This window comes from Heterodontus francisci, chromosome 21 (genome assembly GCF_036365525.1).
Source record: "Heterodontus francisci isolate sHetFra1 chromosome 21, sHetFra1.hap1, whole genome shotgun sequence".
Taxonomy (NCBI): domain Eukaryota; kingdom Metazoa; phylum Chordata; class Chondrichthyes; order Heterodontiformes; family Heterodontidae; genus Heterodontus; species Heterodontus francisci.
Window position 1 is genome coordinate 33,130,058 of NC_090391.1, and position 20,982 is coordinate 33,151,039.

The 20,982-nt window shown below is 43.8% G+C and overlaps 1 protein-coding gene across 1 annotated transcript; it reads left to right on the plus strand.

Annotated features, from left to right (window-relative positions):
• Nucleotides 1–20,445: 20,445 nt before the first annotated feature.
• LOC137381085 (histone H3-7) lies at nt 20,446–20,760 on the plus strand. The gene has a single exon (XM_068053473.1). The coding sequence runs from the start codon at nt 20,446–20,448 to the stop codon at nt 20,758–20,760; it is 315 nt and encodes a 104-aa protein (XP_067909574.1).
• Nucleotides 20,761–20,982: the final 222 nt, after the last annotated feature.

Below are 20,982 nucleotides of genomic sequence, written 5' to 3' on the forward strand. Positions count from 1 at the left end.
TTATAGAATCCCCAGCCAGGGGAATCATCCTTCCTGCATCAACCCTGTCACGCCCTGTAAGCATTTTGTATGCTTGAATGGGATCAGCACTCATTCTTCTAAACTCTAGAGAATAAAGGCGCAGTCTACTTCATTTTCCCTCATAGAATAATCCTTCCATCCCAGGGAAGAGTCTAGTGTACCTTCATTGCACTCTCTCTAGGGCAAGTATATCTTTCCTTAGGTAGGAAGACCAAACTGCACACAATACTCCAGGTGTTGCCTCACCAAGGCTCCATATATTTGCAGTAAGCCATCTTTAGAGTCATCGAGTCGTACAGCATAGAAACAGGCCCTTCGGCCCACCGCGTCCATATGGACCTTAATGCCTATCTATACTAATCCCACCTGCCTGCATTAATTCCATATCCATCTATGCCTTCTTCATTCAAGTACTTGTCCAGATGCCTCTTAAATGTCGCTACTATTTCTGCCTCCTCCACCTCCTCAGGCAGCTCATTCCAGATACCCACTATTCTTTGTGTGAAAAATTTACCCCTTTGATCCCCTTAAACATCTTCCCTCTCACCTTAAATCTATGCCCTCTAGTTTCACTCACTACTACCATGGGAAACAGACTCTGGCTATCTACCCTATCTATGCCTCTCATAATTTTATATACCTCTATCATGTCCCCTCTCAGTCTCCTTCGCTCCAGGGAAAACACAACCAGCCTGTCCAATCTTTCTTTATAGCTCAAGCCTTCCAAACCAGGGAACATCCTTGTGAATCTTTTCTGCACCCTCTCTAGCTTAATCACATCTTTCCTGCAGTGTGGCGACCAGAACTGCACACAGTACTCCAAATGCGGCCTAACCAATGTTATGTGCAACGTTAACATGACGTCCCAATTCTTGTACTCAATACCCCGGCCGATGAAGGCAAGCATGCCATACGCCTGCTTCACCACCCTGTCTACCTGTCATGCCACTTTCAGGGAACTATGTACTTGCACCCCAAGGTCTCTCTGCTCAACAATACTCCCGGGGCCCTGCCATTCACTGTATATGTCCTGCCCCGGTTTGACTTCCCAAAATGCATCACTTCACACTTCTCTGCGTTAAATTCCATTTGCCACTCCCTTGACCACTTCCCCAGTTGATCTACATCGTGTTGTAACTTTAGGCAACCTTCTTCACTGTCCCCTATACCACCAATTTTGGTGTCAACTGCAAATTTACTAATCATGCCCCTTACATTCACATCCAAGTCATTCATATGTATGACAAACAACAGAGGGCCCAGCACCGATCCCTGCAGCACACCACTGGTCACCGGCCTGCTATCTGAAAAACAACCCTCCACTACCACCCTCTGCCTCCTATCACCAAGCCAATTTTGTATCCAATTTGCTAGCTCCCCCGGATCCCTTGCTCACCTCCTCGAAAAACTTAATCAAATTCGTGAGACATGATTTCCCACGCACACAGCCATGCTGACTATCCCTAATCAGACCATGCCTTTCCAGATGGATATAAATCCAATCTCTAAGAATCCCTTCCAATAACTTTCCCACCACTGATGTAAGGCTCAACAGCCTGTAGTTCCCTGGCTTATCCCTGCTGCCCTTCATAAATAAAGGCACGACGTTAGATATTCTCCAGTCTTCCGGTAACTCACCTTTGGCCAATGATGATACAAAAATCTCTTTAAGAGCCCCAGCAATCTCCTCCCTTGCGTCCCAGAGCATGCTAGGATACACCTGGTCAGGCCCTGTGGATTTATCTACCTTAATTCGCTTCAAGACCTGCAGCACATCCTCCTTTGTAATGTGATATGCTCCAGGATAACGGTGTTCCTTCCCTAGAACTCTCTAGCTTCCTGACCTTCTTTATTTGATACCTCGCCCATTTCCCATGGCTCCACACATAGATTGTCACACTGATCCCTAAGGGGACCTACTCTGTCCCTATCTACCCTCTAGCTCCTGTACACAAATCCTCTTTGGATAAAGGTCAATCACCTGCCTTCTTAATGGCTTACTGCACCTGCATGTCAGCCGTGTGATGAAATACTTTCCAATTGTCTGGATGGGTGCAGTTCCAACAACACTCAAGAAGCTCAACACCATCGAGGACAAAGCATTCCGCTTGATTGTCACACCAATCACTAACATGCTCTCCCTCCAACACCGACGCACAGTGGCAGCAGTGTGTACCATCTACAAGATGCACTGTCGGGTCTCACCAAGGCTTCTTCGACAGCTCCTTCCAAACCCGCGACCTCTAAGGCCTAAAAGGACAAGGACGGCAGATGCATGGGAACACCACCGCCTGCAAGTTCCCCTCCAAGCCTGACACCATCCTGACTTGGAACTATAGCAGCTGTTCCTTCACTTTCGAAGGGGATCGCTTATCTCTGACTATCTCATGCCACTTGCGCAGTTTGACACACAAGTAGTGTTCTGCTGTAGCTTTACCAGGTTGACACCTGATTTTGAGGTTTCCCTGGTGCTGCTCCTGGTATGCACTCCTGTACTCTTCATTGACCCAGGGTTGGTCTCCTGGCTTGATGGTAATGGTACAGTGGGGTATATGCCATGAAGTCACAGATTGTGGTTGAGTTCAATTCTTCCGCTGCTGATGGTTCACAGTGACCCATGGGTGCCCTGTTTTGCTTTGCTAAATCTGTTCGGAATCTATCCCATTGATCACGGTGGTATCCTCAATGTGAAGGTGGGAGTTCGTCTCCACAAGGACTGCGCGGTGGTCACTGCTACCAATACTGTCATGGACAGATGCATCTGCGGCTGGCAGATTGACGAGGACGAGGTTAAGTAAGTTTTTCCTTCTTGTTTGTTCCCTCATCACCTGCCGCATATCCAGTCGAGCAGCTGTGCCCTTTAAGACTCGGCCAGCTCGCTCAGTACTGGTGCTTCTGAGACACGTTTGATGATGGACATTGAAGTCTCCCATCCAGAGTACATTCTCTGCCCTTGCCATCCTCAGTGCCTCCTCCAGGTTCTGATCAACATGGAGGAGTACTGACTCATCAGCTGAGGGAGGGTGGTAGGTGGTAATCAGCAGGAGGTTTCCTTTCCCATGTTTGACCTAATGCAGTGACTAGTCATGGGGTCTGGAGTAGATGTTGAGGACTCCCAGGGCAAATCCCTCCCGACTGTCTACCACCGTGCCGCCGCCTCTGCTGGGTCTGTCCTGCCAGTGTCACAGGACATAACCAGGGATGGTGATGGCAGTGTCTGGGACGTTGTTTGTAAGATATGATTCAGTGAGCATGACTCTGTCAGGCTGCTGTTTGATTAGTCTGTGAGACAGCCCTCCCAACTTTTGCACAAGCCCCTAGATGTTAGTAAGGAGGACTTTACAGGGTTGACAGGGATGGGTTTGCCTGTGTTGTTTTCACTGCCAACGTCGATGCCAGCTGGTCCGTCCCGTTTCATTCATTTTTATTGAATTTTTGACTCCCTCCCTAACAGCACTGTGTGTGTACCTACACCACATTACTGCAGCGGTTCAAGAAGGCATCTCACCACCACTTTCTCAAGCGAAATTAGCGATGGGCAGTAAATGATGGCCTAGCCAGCGAAGCTTACATCTCGTGAATGAATAAAAATATATGTTAACTTTCAGTGACTCATGAACACAGACACACAAGTGCTTTTGAAATTCAACTTATGTCTAATTGTCTATTGTAATTTTCTTTCAAGTGTATGTGTGAATGGGGGAGCACATATCTTAAATGAAAACAAAGCGTACAGAGAAGACACATTGTTCTTAACATTTGCTTCTGAACATTATGATGGTCGGGTGTGATTGAAGGTTTAATGTTCTCACCTCATTTCTCCGCTGCTTCTGCACTTCCCGGAGAAGAAAACAAAAAGTGGCAGGAATTGCGAGCCAGTTACTGGTCGACAGAATAGGATCATGAGAAAAGTCAAACAGCGGAAAAGTTATTTAAGTCCCAATGCTCAATACAGCAGGCGGAGTTGCTTTGTGGCTAAGTGATGCCCAAAAATTGCCAAGTGTGAAATGGTCATATTAGGGTCGGACTTCCAGCACATTCTTCTCAACAGTGTTAATGTATAAGATGATAATGAATATGTTGAAGGACAGAACCTAGTGTACAGTTGAAACGCTGTACAGACAAGGGAGATGAAGCTGTAGTAGACAATGTTATGACTAGTTTATGATACATAGGAGGAGCAATAAAAGCAAACAGTTCGATGGAGGTTGTCAGTGCAGGACACAAGTTTCAGAGTTGATCAAGGTGTGAGGATCTGTAAAGGACTGGGTATAGTTGCTTGATGGCAGCAGTGTTGAGGGATGCATCGACTAAGCCAAAAGATGATCAGTGCGTTGAGGGAACTGAGTGGGAAGAATTGGATTGTGGAGATGTTCAGAAAGGAGCCGGTTCATTGAGCAGTTGATGGGCCTCATGGACAGTGTAAGTTTAGCTATGATGGGTGAGGGGATATCAAAAAATACACAGTGAAGTTGGAATGAATTACCTAAGGGGGAGGTCAGGCGACTTGGAAGCAGAGTGGCGCGAGGTAGTCACGTGGAGAAGTGGATTATCTTTGACTTTGAAAGACAAGAGTCTTATGGACAAGGGTGGCCATCCACTGTATTTTAAAACATCTTCCCAAAAGTCTCTAAATTTCCCCCTGCCCCCATTGCAGCATCAAAATATTATGTCAATGATTCCAAAATATTAACTTCCGGAACTGTAGTTGGGAGTCCATTCCAAGCACCATTGATCATTGAAGGAGAACTCCCTTATATCTGTACAGGTTTACTCTCACCAGTTTGAGTCTGCATCCCTTTGTCTCTTCCTCATTTCCTGCCATGTGCCAGCTTTCCCTCTTCCATACCATCTAAACAAACTCTATATACTCACCTCTCCGTGATCTCCCTCCAGAGAAAGAAGCCTGAGATTTTCCACTCATTCCTCAGAAAGTTGCATGGTTGGGGCAGGGAATTGTCTTTGTTGAATCGGCCTGTGTGATACGCCCCTCTACTTTTTCACCAGCCAAGGCAAATTTCTAAGCCAACCATATGGCCCAGGAGTGATTTGTGGCTGAGCTCCCACATTATAAACCCAGCCATTTATTCAACCCTAACGAAAGCCATGGAACAGAATACCTGGTGCGGAGTGTAAGAGGTGGCCATTGTGATATTGCGTCTCTTGGCATTCTGCCCAAGGTAAATTTCCACCCAGGTCACTTCCAGCTTTGCCATTGGCTGTTTCACCTTTCAGTTGAAACTGGTGATCGCCCGACATATAAATGTCAGAGGTTCAGAGTCAGGGGCTAAATGGTTTAGGGATTTGGGTAGTAGTTGTGAAGAAGAGGTGATATTTACCTCAGTCTATTCGTTTGTAATGTACGGTTACTACATTGAGTTTAATCTACCTTTCCTCCAGAGACAAAAATCAAAAGAGCAAGCTTAAGAATCAGAATCACAGCAGAGCCAACACCATCCTCCAGCGCAATGGATTTCGCTTAATTAGATAATGGGTGCAAAGTGGCACCTAGTTAATGAACAGCATCTGCACAAGATAAATAATCTAATGCTTAGCACAGGGCACACATTGTAACTGGAATACTATTACACAATAAAGAGAGAACATAATGAAATAGAGATTGCAAGGGCAATAGAGCAAAATGGGCGGTGTTGTATGGGCCGCCTGTTTTAGGACCGCCCGATATTGAGCAAGTGAATATTGGGCGGGTTGTAAAGAGGGAGGCAGGTATGATTCAGCTCAAGGTGATTTTATTTTACATCTGGCTCTCATTTCACACGGTGGTAAACTGGTCCTTACACAACTGACACAGAGACTGAAAATGAAACAGATACAGCTTTTACTGAGGTATAATAAACACAATGAATGTGAGAACGTCACTCACCTCTTACAGTGATGTGTTCAAGGCACTCACAGCTGGTGTTATAGTCCTTCCCCCAACATCCGCTTCATACAGACAGGTATAATAGAACATAGAACATTACAGCGCAGTACAGGCCCTTCGGCCCTCGACGTTGCGCCGACCTGTGAAACCATCTGACCTAAACTATTCCATTTTCATCCATATGTCTATCCAATGACCACTTAAATGCCCTTAAAGTTGGCGAGTCTACTACTGTTGCAGGCAGGGCGTTCCACGCCCCTACTACTCTCTGAGTAAAGAAACTACCTCTAACATCTGTCCTATATCTATCACCCTCCCAAATTTGTAACCTCACTTACCCAGCAGTCCCGCGTGCGCTCCGCCTATACACGAGAAATGCTCTGCTCCCGCTGTTCTCTCTCTCTCTGTGGCTTAAGATTTCTTGGCGCGCTTTTCAAAGCTCTGCTCCCGCTGTTCTCGCTCTCTCTCTGTGGCTTCCGATATCTCGGCGCGCTTTTCAAAGCTCTCCTTCCGCTGTTCTCTCTCTATCTCTGTGTTTTCCGATTTCTTGGCGCGCTTTTCAAAGCTCTGCTCCCGCTGTTGTCTCTCTCTCTCTCTCTGTATAATGTCCTCCTTAACCATGATTTATCTTCCTGATGGTGAAGGTGACACAATTACTCCTTGCATCAGCAGACTGGACATCTGAGTAATTGGCTTCTCCTTGTCTGTATATATAAAATGTGATGCCAGGAAGGTCCCTGGGGCTTGTACAGTTAAGTATGACCTCTCCAACTTAGTCGTGGTACGAGAATCCACTGGTAGATTTGGTTTGGGGAGATCTGCAATTGGTAAATTTGAATTAGTGACAATTGATATAAAACGCACATCAGACGTAAAGCAATTTCTTTTCTTTGAAAACACTAAAAGTGCTGATCAACATTTCAAACAATCTCAATTCCCTTCACTCACCTGCTAGAGTGATTATCACAGTTTTACTGAGTTTGGATTCTAACCATCTTTCTTTGATAGAGTCTGTATATTTGCATTGGTACCGCCCTCCCTGGTTTGTACCGGTCATTATGAATGTTCCGATGTTGCCCCTTGTGACAATTTGAGGAGAGTTCAGCAGGTGATTATCTCTGTAAAAGTAGATTTGACCGGGACTCTTTCTGCTCACTGTGAGCTAATGATGACCATCTCTCCCTCTACATACACCCCAGTCTGCTGATCAAGTGATATCCTTGGCCGTGCCAGCGGTTCTGTGGTCAATTAATGGAAGGAAGAAGCAGAAATTGATTCTATAGATTTTCTTGTGCAGTGCAAGTCTGGTACCTCAATAACAATTGTCCTGTGTTCAAAGGAAATGTTTACAGGAATGGTTGCGATTGGACCAAAGGACAAGTGAGGATTTAATGAAAGGAATCAAACAGCAACGAGGCACACAATAAATCAGCAGGGGATCTATTTCCATAACCTAGGGATCAGCGCTGAAATTTCACTCTGGGATATCAAAAGAAGATTTTATTGGTTTGGAAATCTGGTAATTTAGGATAGAGCTAACCTAATTCAAAGAAGTGAACAATTCCCAAAAATGGTGCCAATTTGCATTTCAAATAATGGAGTGAGGGTATGATGTGTGCTGCGATGTGGGTATCGTTGGCTCGGCCAGCATTTATAGCCCATTACTAATTCCCCTTGAGAAGGTGGTGGTGAGCTGCCTTCTTGAAACGCTGCACTCCATGTGGGGTAGGTGCAGCAACAGTGCCGTTAGGAAGGGAGTTCCAAGATTTTGACCCAGTGAGAGTGAAGGAACGACAACATAGTTCCAGGTCAGGATGGTGTGTGACTTGGAGGGGAACGTTGAGGTGGTGGAGTTCTCATGAGTCTGCTGCTCTTATCCTCAAAGTGGTGTGTGCCAGGGTTTGCAAGGTGATGTTGAAATGCAAAAGGAAAGGATATGGAGGAGCACGGTATAATTAAATTAACAGATTTCACATAAGAGGATCATTCTGGAAATCTTGGTACTCAGGTCAGTTTCTGAGGGTGGATCCTGAAAGTGACAAGAGCAGCCAGTCTGAAGGCAACTCGAAATATGCCACTCAGTGGAGTTCAAATCCTGGTGCCGTGTTGTCATTGCGGGATTAATCTGTTCACTTTGATATTCCAGACAGTATGGGGTAAAATTGAACATCAGGAACCTTGAAGGGACCGTAATACCCCACAAGAGACACATAAGAATGCAAACAGATGATTAAGAAATATGATACTAGAACTGAGAAGTTATAATGATCAGGAAAGTTTGAACAGGTAGGGGCTCTTTTCTCTAGAACACAGAAGCCGGAGGGGTGTCCTGAGAGAGGACATTAAGATTATGAAGGGGATTCTGTGGTCTATCCCCATTACTGGTCTGGAGGTGTACTCTGGGTATCAACGATTCAAGGCTACCAAATTATTGTTCACACATAGCACGTTTGTTAAGCGTTTCAAAATCTTATCTTCAACAGAGATTATACTCACGCATCCACGTACGCTAGGTTACTTAGGTTCATCCGAGAGTCGGAACGGAGTGGATGATGAATCCTCCCCTTCCAATTCTCCAAGTAGTTGATCAAACTACTTAGTCCTTAACCAGCTCGCCAGCACTTCAGAGCATGCTTTCTTATACCCTGTTTCTTGCATGCTACGCACGTGATCAGATCGGGATGGGCCAGACGTGACTACCCAACGTACAGTGATTGGTTGGTCAGCTGTTGCTAACACCGCGGGTGCACTATGTCAGCCACAGTTGGTCAACTTTTCACTGGTTTTGACAGCCATTTATTTCTGGTAGCCTCATCCCTCAATTTTCGACCACATTGCATAGCTGGATCTCCAGCCCTTCTCTGATAACAAGCCATTACTTCACTCCGCCGACCCCCTGTCTCCATACAACCAGCCAACGTGGCATATCTGTTGCAAATTTAGCTATAGTTTAGACATGCCTTAATGACCGGCTAGCAGGTTTCACCAAATTCACTTTCTCTCTATCAGTTCAATTACACCAGATTACTGCTTCAGTACATCCTTCTTCCCTGCTGCGGACTTATTTACCACTTTTAGACATACAAACTACTTTCTACACATACCATTTTACATACAGTTCACGAGTTGGATGGTGCTCATCTACAATTGAGAGGGTAGATGTTGAGACAATATTTTCACTTGAGGGCCAGACCCAAACTGGACCCAATCTTTAGAAGATAGTCACTATTAAATCCAATGACGTAATTCAGGAGAAGCTTCTTTACCCAGAGATTGGGGAGAATGTCGACCGTCTTAACACAGGGAGAGACTGGTGAGAACAGTTTAGATGCATTTAAGGAGCAGGTAGATATCCACGAGTGAGTGAGCAATAGAAGGATATACAGATAGGATGTGATGAAGTAAAGTGGGATGAAGCTCGTTTGGAGAATAAACACCAGCCCCAGCAGTTGGGTCGAATAATCTGTTTTTGTGCTGTAAATTCCATGTAATTATTTGTAGATCAACACTTTCCCCTTTCAAGATAACAGATGAACATGTGCTGCTTTGTTCAAGAAACAGCCAGACGCTGAGCACACAGACATACTCTGCGATATTCAAACACTGTCACATTGAAACAAATGTGTATTTCCGTAAATACCAAAGGGTGTTGAGCAGACATATTAACACTCTCTGTTCCCCTTCACTCACCGGCTACAGTGACCAGCACAGATTCACTGAACTGGGATTCTAACCATCTTCCATGGATTGAGGTTGTATATTTGCATTTGTACCACCCTCCTTGGTATGCACTGGTCACTGGGAATGTTCCAATGTTGCCCTTTGAGGAATTGAGGATAGTACTGTCTTTAGCTCTGTAAAAGCAGAAGGTTTTAGCGCGATCATCTCCAGTCGCAGTGCAGGTAATGGTGACATTCTACCCTACTACATACACGCCAGTCCATTCATCAAGGTATACCCCTGGCACTGTTGGCCGATCTGACAGGACAGTTCGAAATGAATCTGTAGAATCTGTGCTGCCTTTCTCCTGGAAGTTACAGACCTTCACATGTTATGCTCTTTTTGCATGTACGCTCAATAAATTCAACGGATGGTTAACTGGAGTGGAGCATTAAATGGGTATGGACCTGTACCTAAACCAATACCGTTCCCTCTGACTTTGACCATGGTTGAAGTCACAATATTGTGACACAACAATCCCCTTGGATGGGCTAATGGTTTGGCATCTCATTTTCCAAATTGGGAATAACATTCCCACTGAAGCTTATACCAGGATAATGAGGCGTGATGTGTCATGGGATGGATTTAAATACCTCCTGTTTCACCATCCAGAAGATCTACCCCAATACACTGTTTATTTTTAGCTTAGTTTAGTTTAGAGATACAGCACTGAAACGGGCCCTTCGGCCCAACGAGTCTGTGCTGACCATCAACCACCCATTTGTACTAATCTTACACTAATCCCATATCCCTACCATATCCCCACCTGTCCCTATATTTGCCTACCACATACGTATACTAGGCGCAATTTATAAAGGCCAATTAACCTATCAACCTGCAAGTCTTTGGCATGTGGGAGGAAATCGGAGCACCCGGAGGAAATCCACGCAGACATAGGGAGAACTTGCAAACTCCACACAGGCAGTACCCAGAATTGAACCCGGGTCGCTGGAGCTGTGAGGCTGCGGTGCTAACCACTGCACCACTGTGCTGCCACTGTGTTGGATACTAATGCACAGAAAATGTGGATGAAAAACATGCTTACACCAAAATATCCAGGATGATATTTTCATTGGACAAGAGTGGAAAATGGGAAATAAAATATTTATTGTCTACTTGGCACCCAGTGAAAAGGAACATTTGGCAGGGCCTAAAATGGTGGAAGATTCTTTAGCACCCAGTTTCCACTGCCGAAGTTTCACGCGATGGAGACCTCACATGGACTTGATAGGCCGAATGGCCTCCTTCTCTGTCATTAATAACTCTCTGACTGTATGACTCACTCCCATATTATTCATGGCATGCGTGGACATCGATTAGTATTGGATGGTCTTAGAGTGGAAGGCATTGCAACTTACCCACGACTGTTACCTTCATTCTGCCAATTCTCTCTGAGGTGATCTCCCTCTCTGACACTGTCTTTCTGTACACGCAGGAATAATCTGCTCGCTCAGCGCCCAATGGCTCTGTGACATTAAAGGTCACTGAGTATTCCCTTGAACTGGCCTCACAGATTTGATTAGTTCATCTTGGCTTCTTCTGTACAAATAGGAACTGCTGCCTCAATGCGAATATGACGATTTACAAGTAATCATGACCAGTTCTTCTCTCAGAAATACATGATCCTGACGGTTAACAGACACTGATTGCTTGGTGGGGTAATATATAATGAGAGGAAGGAAGCGCATTCATGTTAAAACAAAGCACACATACTGAGATAATTTTAACCAAATGTAACATGCGGGATCAGGGTGTAATCGGATCGGCCGCACGTTTTACGCCCGGCCAAATTTTCACCCTCATGCAACTGAATATCAGGTGCTGCGTACAATGGGCGGCCAAGCTGCAACCGCCCGTTCTGGGCCAGTGCCCGGGATGGATTTCTAGCCCAGGAGGTCCTGGTATTACATCACTGCCGACTAGGTCTCTCAGCGCAGGTATACAGCATTCCCTCAGTCCTGAGTTAAAATAGAGGTTGCGACAAAACAATTTGCGCTCTATTCAAGACAATGGACGGTAATATCAGGCAGAGAGTAAAACTGAACCCAGACCAGAACTCACCTCTTTCCTTGAAGGATTTGATTAAAGCGGTACTGTGAGCTCATATTTCTCGATACCAGTGAATTGATAGAATTCTGACGCAATCAACACTGCCCGGTCCCCTGCAGGTAAACATCCATTGCAAAGCTGGCCTGGAGGAAAACATCCATTGCAATGCTGGTCTGGAGGTAAACACCCATTGCAATGCTGATCTGAAGGTAAAACATCCATTGAAATGCTAGCCTAAAGATAAAATCCATTGCAATGCTAGCATGGAAGGAATCTTCCATTGCAATTCTGGCCTGGAGGTAAAGCCTGGCTACCCGAGCCGAACCCTACCAAATCTGACTACATGTGTAGGGTTCGAGTTAGGTCGGGTCTATATTCTGTGTGCAGTATTCGGGATCGGGGCGGTTCCGGCTGGATTGGCTTGTTTAGCTTTAGTAGCCTTGGTGTCACTTGTCATGTCCACTGATATGAAAACCCCAATAAAAATACATAGTATCTGTTAAAACGTACGTGCGACAGTTTTAAACCAAACTTTCCACCGTTATGATTTTTAAAAAGTGTGACAACACACATTTTATTTTTCCGGACTGTTTGTAAGTCTGTAAATGTTTGTGCATTGCATTTCTAAGGCAATGCATTTCAAATGACTTTAACATATGAAATTCAATAACACTAATTAGAGGCTTCCTTCTCTGCCCAGATTAAACCCAGGAGTAGATTGTAAAGTCCATTCAAATTTCAGAGATAGAAGCTTCCAAAATGGTAATGATTTACTGGATAATCTGAGTAACGTCATTTAAGTTAAAATTAGCATCAAATGGAATGCTAATGTCTCATTATATGCATAACACATGCTTAAAATATAATTTATGCACTTTTAAGTTCTAACTTTGCAAGTACAGACTTGGAGAAATAGTTGTAGTGGCCTGCCCAGACCACCCTGGTTGTAAGCATGTTGATGATTTGTCTTAACATAAAAAAAAATAGCTCCACCCAGTTATTGAAAGAGGATAAGAAAATACTCTGCCACGGACTTCCATGATGGGATAGTTTGTGTATAAAGTCATGTTGCAGCTGTTGTGTTATGTACATCTGAAAAACTGCTGCATTATGATTGAAGGCGAGTGAAATTGACCAAATCAATGGATCTTGTGGACAAAATCCACTAAGAATTATAAAATACGCCAAAACACAGGATCTAACTGATTTAATTCTCATGACTGAGTGGGTGAGGGACTAGATTATACTCAAAATATCTTAGTTTTGATAATCCAGTGTTTCAAATGCAAACAGTAAAAATGAAAATGCATAGAACCAATATTTATTGCATCTTGCCCAGACGTTAATTGGCATTATGCACACTGTTATTTTTCCTGTATATATGGGGTGCGGCATGGTGGGTTTAATAATCACCACTGGTAATCCAAGTATACATTCTAAATCTTCCACAGTAATGAAGTAAAACAAACTGGCATGTTAATCTGCTGTTACAGTCTATATTAATCAACCAAATAGGTTTGCGGGCGGCACAGTGGCGCAGTGGTTAGCACCGCAGCCTCACAGCTCCAGGGACCAAGGTTCAATTCTGGGTACTGCCTGTGTGGAGTTTGCAAGTTCTTCCTGTGACCATGTGCGTTTTCACCAGGTGCTCCGGTTTCCTCCCACCGCCAAAGACTTGCAGGTGATAGGTAAATTGGCCATTGTAAATTGCCACTAGTGTAGGTAGGTGCTAGGGGAATATAGGTGATAAGAATATGGAGTTAGACTAGGATTAGTATAAATAGGTGGTTGATGGTCGGCACAGACTCGGTGGGCCGAAGGGCCTGTTTCAGTGCTGTATCTCTAAACTAAACAAATAGCTTTTGTTCCTTGAATGAAGTTTTTCTCTGATCCCAAAGGCTGGTGTTCTGTTCCATGGGAGAGTTGGCTATCTCTAGAAACTTCGGGTCATGTCAAAAACATCTTGAAGACATTAAACAGTGTTATTAATGCAATACTTCCCATCAAATGCATACAATTTCTACCAGGCTATAATAGCGGTAGATGTAATAATGATTGCTTTTCAAAGGTAAGCCTTTGCCCCATTAGTCTCCAACTGATTGTTTCACAGCAGCAGATGAATAATGTTGCAGAGAGAAAACGACCTATGAGCTGAACTAAAAAAAAAATTATGAAACTATATACGCATAGCAGCAGACAGGCTGTTAGATGATTCTTTTTCTCGTAGAATGTAGAGCCTCTGGAATTCATTGTCAGCTGGTGTGGTGGGTGATGACGTTCTCAGCGGCTTCAAGAGTGAGATCGATCAGTGTCTGACTGTGAGAAAAATTGCGTAATATAGAAGGTAAGTCTCTTTATAGGTGACACGTGGTCCATGTAATCTCTTGGACTGGTTTTCGACTGCCAGGGCAGCAGGGTATTGGAGAGGAAATTTACAGAGTTTTTTATTTCAAAACATTGGCCTAGAGTTTTTACGATTTTTTTGTCACTCCTAGGAGATGTTGATGCGAGTTAGGGAGAGGGAAGAAGTATGCAGCCGTGATGGTCCAGCTATCTTGGTGTGGGACAGTCTTGATGGGTCAACTAGTCTTTCTGTGTCATTTCCATAAGTTTGTAAGCTAGAAATTTCCATATACTCACGTTGTACAGAAGGCAACAATGCTACAAGTACCTCCTTCATCAATATTATAGACGAATAGGTTAGTAGCAGAGGATCTAAAACAGACAGAAGTTGGTTATGCTCTCTGACAGCACCATGTCTGGCTTCCTCAACTGTCTGCGGATGCAAGAGTAATGTATGTGGCTCATCCTCACACTTGTTGACTTATCATGTCTACCTTAGGTACCCTAGCAGAGTTTGGGAACTCTCTGACACTATATTACTGATCGACATTTCCCAATTGCACTACCAATTGACATTACCATTAGCAGGTGGTATTGATTTAATTTTAATCTACAATATGTTTTTCCGTTTCAATAATATATTTCGGATCGGGTCGGGCATGAAAATAATTTCAAGGACGCTGGACCGGCCGGGTTCAGGTTGGCTGTTATCTGGTCGGGCCTGAATCGAGTTTTAATTTTATATCCGAGCCAGGCTTTAAGCCATTGCAATGTTGGTCTGGAGATAAACATCCATTGCAATGTTTGTCTGGAGATAAACATCCATTGCAATGTTGGCCTGGAGGTAAACATCCATTGCAATGTTGGTCTGGGGGAAAAGATCCGTTGCAATGTTGGCCTGGAGGTAAACATCCGTTGCAATGTTCGCCTGGGGGGAACATCCATTGCAATGTTCGTCTGGCGGAAAAGAGTCATTGCAATGTTGGCCTGGAAGTAAACATCCATTGCAATGTTGTCCTGGAGGTAAACATTCATTGCAATGTTGCTCTGGAGGTAAACTTCCCTTGCAATGTTGGTCTGGAGGTAAACATTCATTGCAATGCTGGCCTGGAGGTGAACATCTCTTGCAATGTACGCCTGGGGGTAAACCACCATTGCCAAGTCAACTGGATCAAAACTTCAATTACTCTTAGTTATAATAGAGATGGTAACAGCATCGAAAGAGAAGTGAGGGAGAGAGATGCCATAACTTTAGTGATGACGAACTCAACACAACATATATGGAGAGTTTTTTATTTGTAAATGATTGTTTGATTTTTCTTTTTGACGCTTTAGTTTTATTGATACATTGCATGTAATCACTCAAAACAATTTTCCAGATAGGCACCAGTATAATGTTACAAGTGTTCACATAATTGAAAACAGCCATTTGTAACGAATTGTATTGAAATGATTTTTATGAAACATCCCAGCTTGCATAAAGTTAATTCCTCAATCTTGCGGAAACTTTCAAACTCTCAGTAACACAGAATCTCTCAATCATTAATGGCTCACCATCTCGATGTGCCGGTGTTCCTGTCTCACTGCAGGTACAGTCCACTCTAAACACCTCCATCTTCAGGTGTCCCTGTCTCACTGCAGTAACTGAACCCTCTCACCATCTCCATCTGCTGGTGTCCCTGTCTCACTGAATTTGCTGCACCTCTCACCATCTCCATCTGCTGCTGTCCCTGTCTCACTGCTGTTACGGTCCACTCTGAACGTCTCCATCTGCTGGTGTCACTGCATTTACTGCAACTCTCACCATCCCTATCTGCTCGTGCCCCTGTCTCACTGCAGTAACTGGCCCCTTTCACTTAGTCCCGCCTCAGTATGTCAGATTATCAATAAAATATAACCACTGAATCAGATTAAAAACATTTGAGTGGTCAGTGCTGTGAATATAAAATGTACTTTATTTCCTGTGGGAAGTGTAGGGAATGTAATATGAAATGGAATTTAGTTCCAATGTTTGAAACCCATCAGCTCTTTCTATGATTTCAATAATTTAACAATGATATTGAAAGGGTATTTCACCGCCTTCTTCAGCTCCTGTCTGAATTTAGTCTGGGTCACAGCGTAAATACATGTGTTGGTGCAGGAACTGAGAAGCTGCAGCATATTTCCTGTTCGTTGTGTGATATAAAGAAGGTCAGTGTCGGAGGAATAATACTGAATATCTACAATTCGACTATAAATAATGTCATCCATAACAGTATAAAACTGCTGGATATAGTGAAGAGTAAAATAATTGATTTTCTGCGATTCTCCATCTCTGGGACCTTGTGGGTCTCTTCACTTTTGTGGCCCTGTAATCGCTGCGGACTTTACTGGAGAGAAAAATCCGTCTGACAGTCAGAACATTGAGCAGCAAGATCAGAATGACCGGGACACAAGGGGTTAAAATGAGGTCAGCCCAGTCAAATGTAGCCCATATAGGGGAAGTAAAGAAGCTCGGTTGAGTACCACAACCCATGGGAATATTATCAATAATGTGACGTTGTTGCATTGTAAAGTACCAGGGGACAGACTGTCTACAGCCCATCACAGTCACTGCTCCGACAACCACAACCGCCGTTTTCTCGCTGCAAAATATTGTTTTCACCTTCTCACAACAAATGGCCACAAATCGATCAAAGGTGAAAGCGACTGTGAGCCAGACCGAAGCAAGTGTTGATGCAGACAGCAGAACAAAAATGAGAGAACACACAGGAGTAATTCTCAGGAATGAATTTGATAAATAGATTGAAACAATCCGCATCAATATGGGACCAGTGATAACGACCAGGAGATCAGACACTGCCATTCTCACCAGGTAGACAGTGATACATCTGGAGAGACGCACTTTCCTCGGGACAGGATAACAACCGCCATCAAGTTAACTGGAAGAGAGAGAAAAAGAAGCAGAGAAATTACTGATCAGACCTGGAGACAAAGCAGCAGTTTGACGGGATCTGGGCTGAAATTTCCAGCTTTTGTTTTTGCTGCATCGAGCATTGGAAATTGATTTATTGACCTGGGCGGTGCTTTGACACATTGAAATGTTTGAAACAAAATTATTATTAATGAACTGGGAAATTGATACAGAAAGTGAATAAAGTCAGCACCAGATTCAGTGCAAGCACTGAGTGTGGATGGAGTGCCAGTGGGGAAATGAGAAGGGGTTTTCACAGAGAAGAAATCCAATGGATTGATTGGGAATTTGTCTCCAGACTGTTGTTTGGGAACGTTTGGGGAGAGCGGGCTGTGCAGCTGGTTTGTTGCTCTGGGTTCAGAGAACCAGCAGGGACAGTAACCAAATGGGAAAAGGCTGAAAATTGTAGCGGTGAATTTGAGTATCAGCCAAGGTCCAGAATGGCGTAACAGGCTTGATGGGCTGAATGGCCTCCACTCGCTCCGATGTTCCTGTTTTCCTATCAGGTTGGGCGAGGCAACTGGACGTTGTGCCAGTGTAAGAGATTGAGAGGGAGAGAATGAAAATGACATATAAGGTGCTGGAGGGGAGACTGGACCAGATGATTTTGGAAAGTGGATAAACTGAAGCAATGGATGAGGAGGCAGAGGATTCAATACAGTGAGAGGAGAGGCTGAGGTCTACAGGGTGAGATTGCAGCAGAGGGTTGGAGGAAAGATATTCTATAGATCACAGTAACACAGCTCAATTAATATTTTCAAACAGCAATCCCTGTGGTTATTTGTTTTGGACAACAACTCATTGTTTGTACAATACAGGCAATATATTTAATTAGTAAAGGCAAGTAAAGATAAATTTTAATATATTTCTGATATTAGCTTTGCTCTTTCCTGAATTCAGCTGCCACTGAGAATTTAAAATGTGGTATTTAAATAATGAATTACCATCGGTGAAGAACTGATTCTATTCTGTTTATTCAGTCACTAAGTAAGGAATAGGAACTTTCTACAAAACAAAATGAGCTGACAGAAATCAACACAGAGGATCAAGTCCAACAGGAAAATAAACACAATCTGACAACAGATAACTTCAACTCACAGTTTTTCTCACTAGCTGTTCTGTACATTCTAACACTTTATGATAGTAAATTATTCACACTGCTGCTTCTTTCTCCTTCTCTTTACTTGTGCTGATCTCTTTTCCTCGGTGACGTTCTCCCCACTCATTTTCTTCTTCTCCATCTCTCTGCAGTACTCACACCCTGCAAACTCTTACTATATGCTACTTTTCACATAAGATTTATTCCTAACATTCTTCGCCTGTGTTCTTGTCACCAGCCCCAGGTTCAATGATTCGATTCTCAAAACCAGTTTGTTCAATGGTGAGAACTCTATGAATAATTTATGGTATCTACAGAACACCCACGTCTCCACCTGTTCACCTACACTCTTCACTTCATCTATAATGCATGGAATAAGCAGGGTCGAAAGCTTCTTCCAGCCAAACCTCACAATTATTGAAATTCTTTCTTCTGGAATTATAAAGTAATCCGTCAGAATGTGGGATTGTTTAATTAATAAAACACCAACATCAGCACTGCAGCTGACAATGTACAGATAAATGGAAAGACTCTTGATTCCAACTGATAGAGTGTAAACCGATAAAAGATCACATCAATAGTTTTCATTTAACAATGTAGTCCACTGACAGTGACGGAAATGTGAAAGTGACAGCAGCAAACTCAGTCCAAAAGCCAAAGCTCAGAAGCAGCATCAGGCACACACAGAATGAAATAATATCTGCTAATAGTAATAATCCCAGTTAAACTGAGAGATGTTATTCTGGAGGGAGGACATTGTGCTGACCCCTTGTAACACTGAAACCGTGAGATGTCTCATTATCCATAACTGAAAACAAAAACATTCATAAGAAAATATTCTAGGACCGATTAAATGCACATCATGAAACTGTTAAGAGCTCATGATGGTTTGATTCTTGATCCTAACCGATACACCTGATTCAAATGCATTCAATACGCAGAATAATCCAGTAACATGTCAGGGTTGCTTAAAAATACCTTTACAGACATAATACCACCCCTGCAAGACTGAAAGAGTAGACAATGAGGAGTTCCATCAGTAAATTGCGGGATAAGTACAGGTGGCTGCGTAACACATCCAGTGATAATACCGAGCACAGCAGCACTGATAACACCGATTTCCACCATTAAAAGTTCAGATACTGGCTTACCAGGAACTCCAATTGCTGCCGGTATAGGATAGTAAATGCATTGTATCTGATACATTAATGGAAATCCCATTTCTGTGAGGAGCAGAAACTTCTGTTAGCATGGAATCCACAGCTCCAGCAGGCAGTCAGAACTGATCCATTCCAATGGGTCCTGATTTCTAAAGTGAATGAGTTTCCACTGATATGGTTATACCCCTGATCATTGTGATTAGTTACACTCACCTGAACAAACACATTACATCAGCAGCTTTGAATCTGATGTAACTAATATGGTGGATAAAACTCATATTGGACTGATGCTACCATTATAAGTGTCAAAATTTTCAATTTACATATTATTGTATTGACCTTGTTGATTCTTTGGTATTTCTATTGCAAATGTAACTGATCCGTCTGCAGTGTACACTGAATTCAGGGGCAAAAACAATCCTGTTTCATTCTGTTCCTGCAATTTCCCAGTTACAATGTGAACTTTGCGTCTTGAATTTGGGACGACGTTCAGGGCTGCGGCCTAGAAACTACTGTGGGTGGTGTCAGGGGACAGAATCTGTGCATGTACATTGGGGAGGCACTTGCATAGGGATAATTTCACTGGGCTAGTAATCCAGATGCCCAACCCAATGCCCTGATGACAGGGGTTCAAATCCTACCATGGCAGCTTGTGGAATTTAAATCAATTAATGAACAGAAGTCTGCAATTGAAAGCTGGACTCTGTAATGGTGATATGAAACTATCATTGATTGTTGTCAAAATAACATTCGGTTTGAATTAGAATTAGAACATTACAGCGCAGTACAGGCCCTTCGGCCCTCGATGTTGCGCCGACCTGTGAAACCATCTGACCTACACTATTCCATTTTCATCCATATGTCTATCCAATGACCACTTGACCAATGACTAACAAATAAAGCTGCAGGGAGTGAGATTTTATAAATGTTCCCGTTATATTAGGTGTCTTATCAAAAAAAATCTTTGCCTTGTTTGCTAATCTGAGATTGGCGGGCTTTTTGAAATTGATTAAATTTCAGTTTCAGTTGCAGTTCAACCAATCAGGGCCCAGCATTTCCCGCCGCCCTTTTCTTTCCCAGAGCTAGTTTCAAACTTGACTGATGGACGGGGCAGCCTCCAATCACAACACGAGGGCGGTCCCTCCAGTGTCTTAAATAGACAGTCCCTGAGCAGCCTCAACATTTACAGTGTCTTTGTTCCACATCTTCTACCAGAATGGCCAGAACCAAGCAAACAGCGCGCAAATCGACCGGAGGGAAAGCTCCTCGCAAGCAGCCGGCTACCAAAGCGGCCCGCAAGAGCGCTCCAGCCACGGGCGAAGTGAAGAAGCCTCACCGTTACAGACCCGGCACTGTGGCTCTGCGGGAGATCCGCCGCTACCAGAAATCCACCGAGCTGCTCATCCGCAAACTGCCCTTCCAGCGCCTGGTGCAGGAGATCGCGCAGGACTTCAAGACAGACCTGCACTTCCAGAGCTCGGCCGTGATGGCCCTGCAGGAGGCCCGCCGTATCCGCGGGGAGCGTGCCTAAACTCACCCTGCCCCAAACCGAATTTGGCATCAAATAACACAACGGCTCTTTTAAGAGCCACAAAATCGGCAAAACAAAGAGCTGCGATCAACTAGAACATAGAACATAGAACATTATAGCGCAGTACAGGCCCTTCAGCCCTCGATGTTGCGCTGACCTGTGAAACCATCTGACCTACACTATTCCATTTTCATAGATATGTCTATCCAATGACCACTTAAA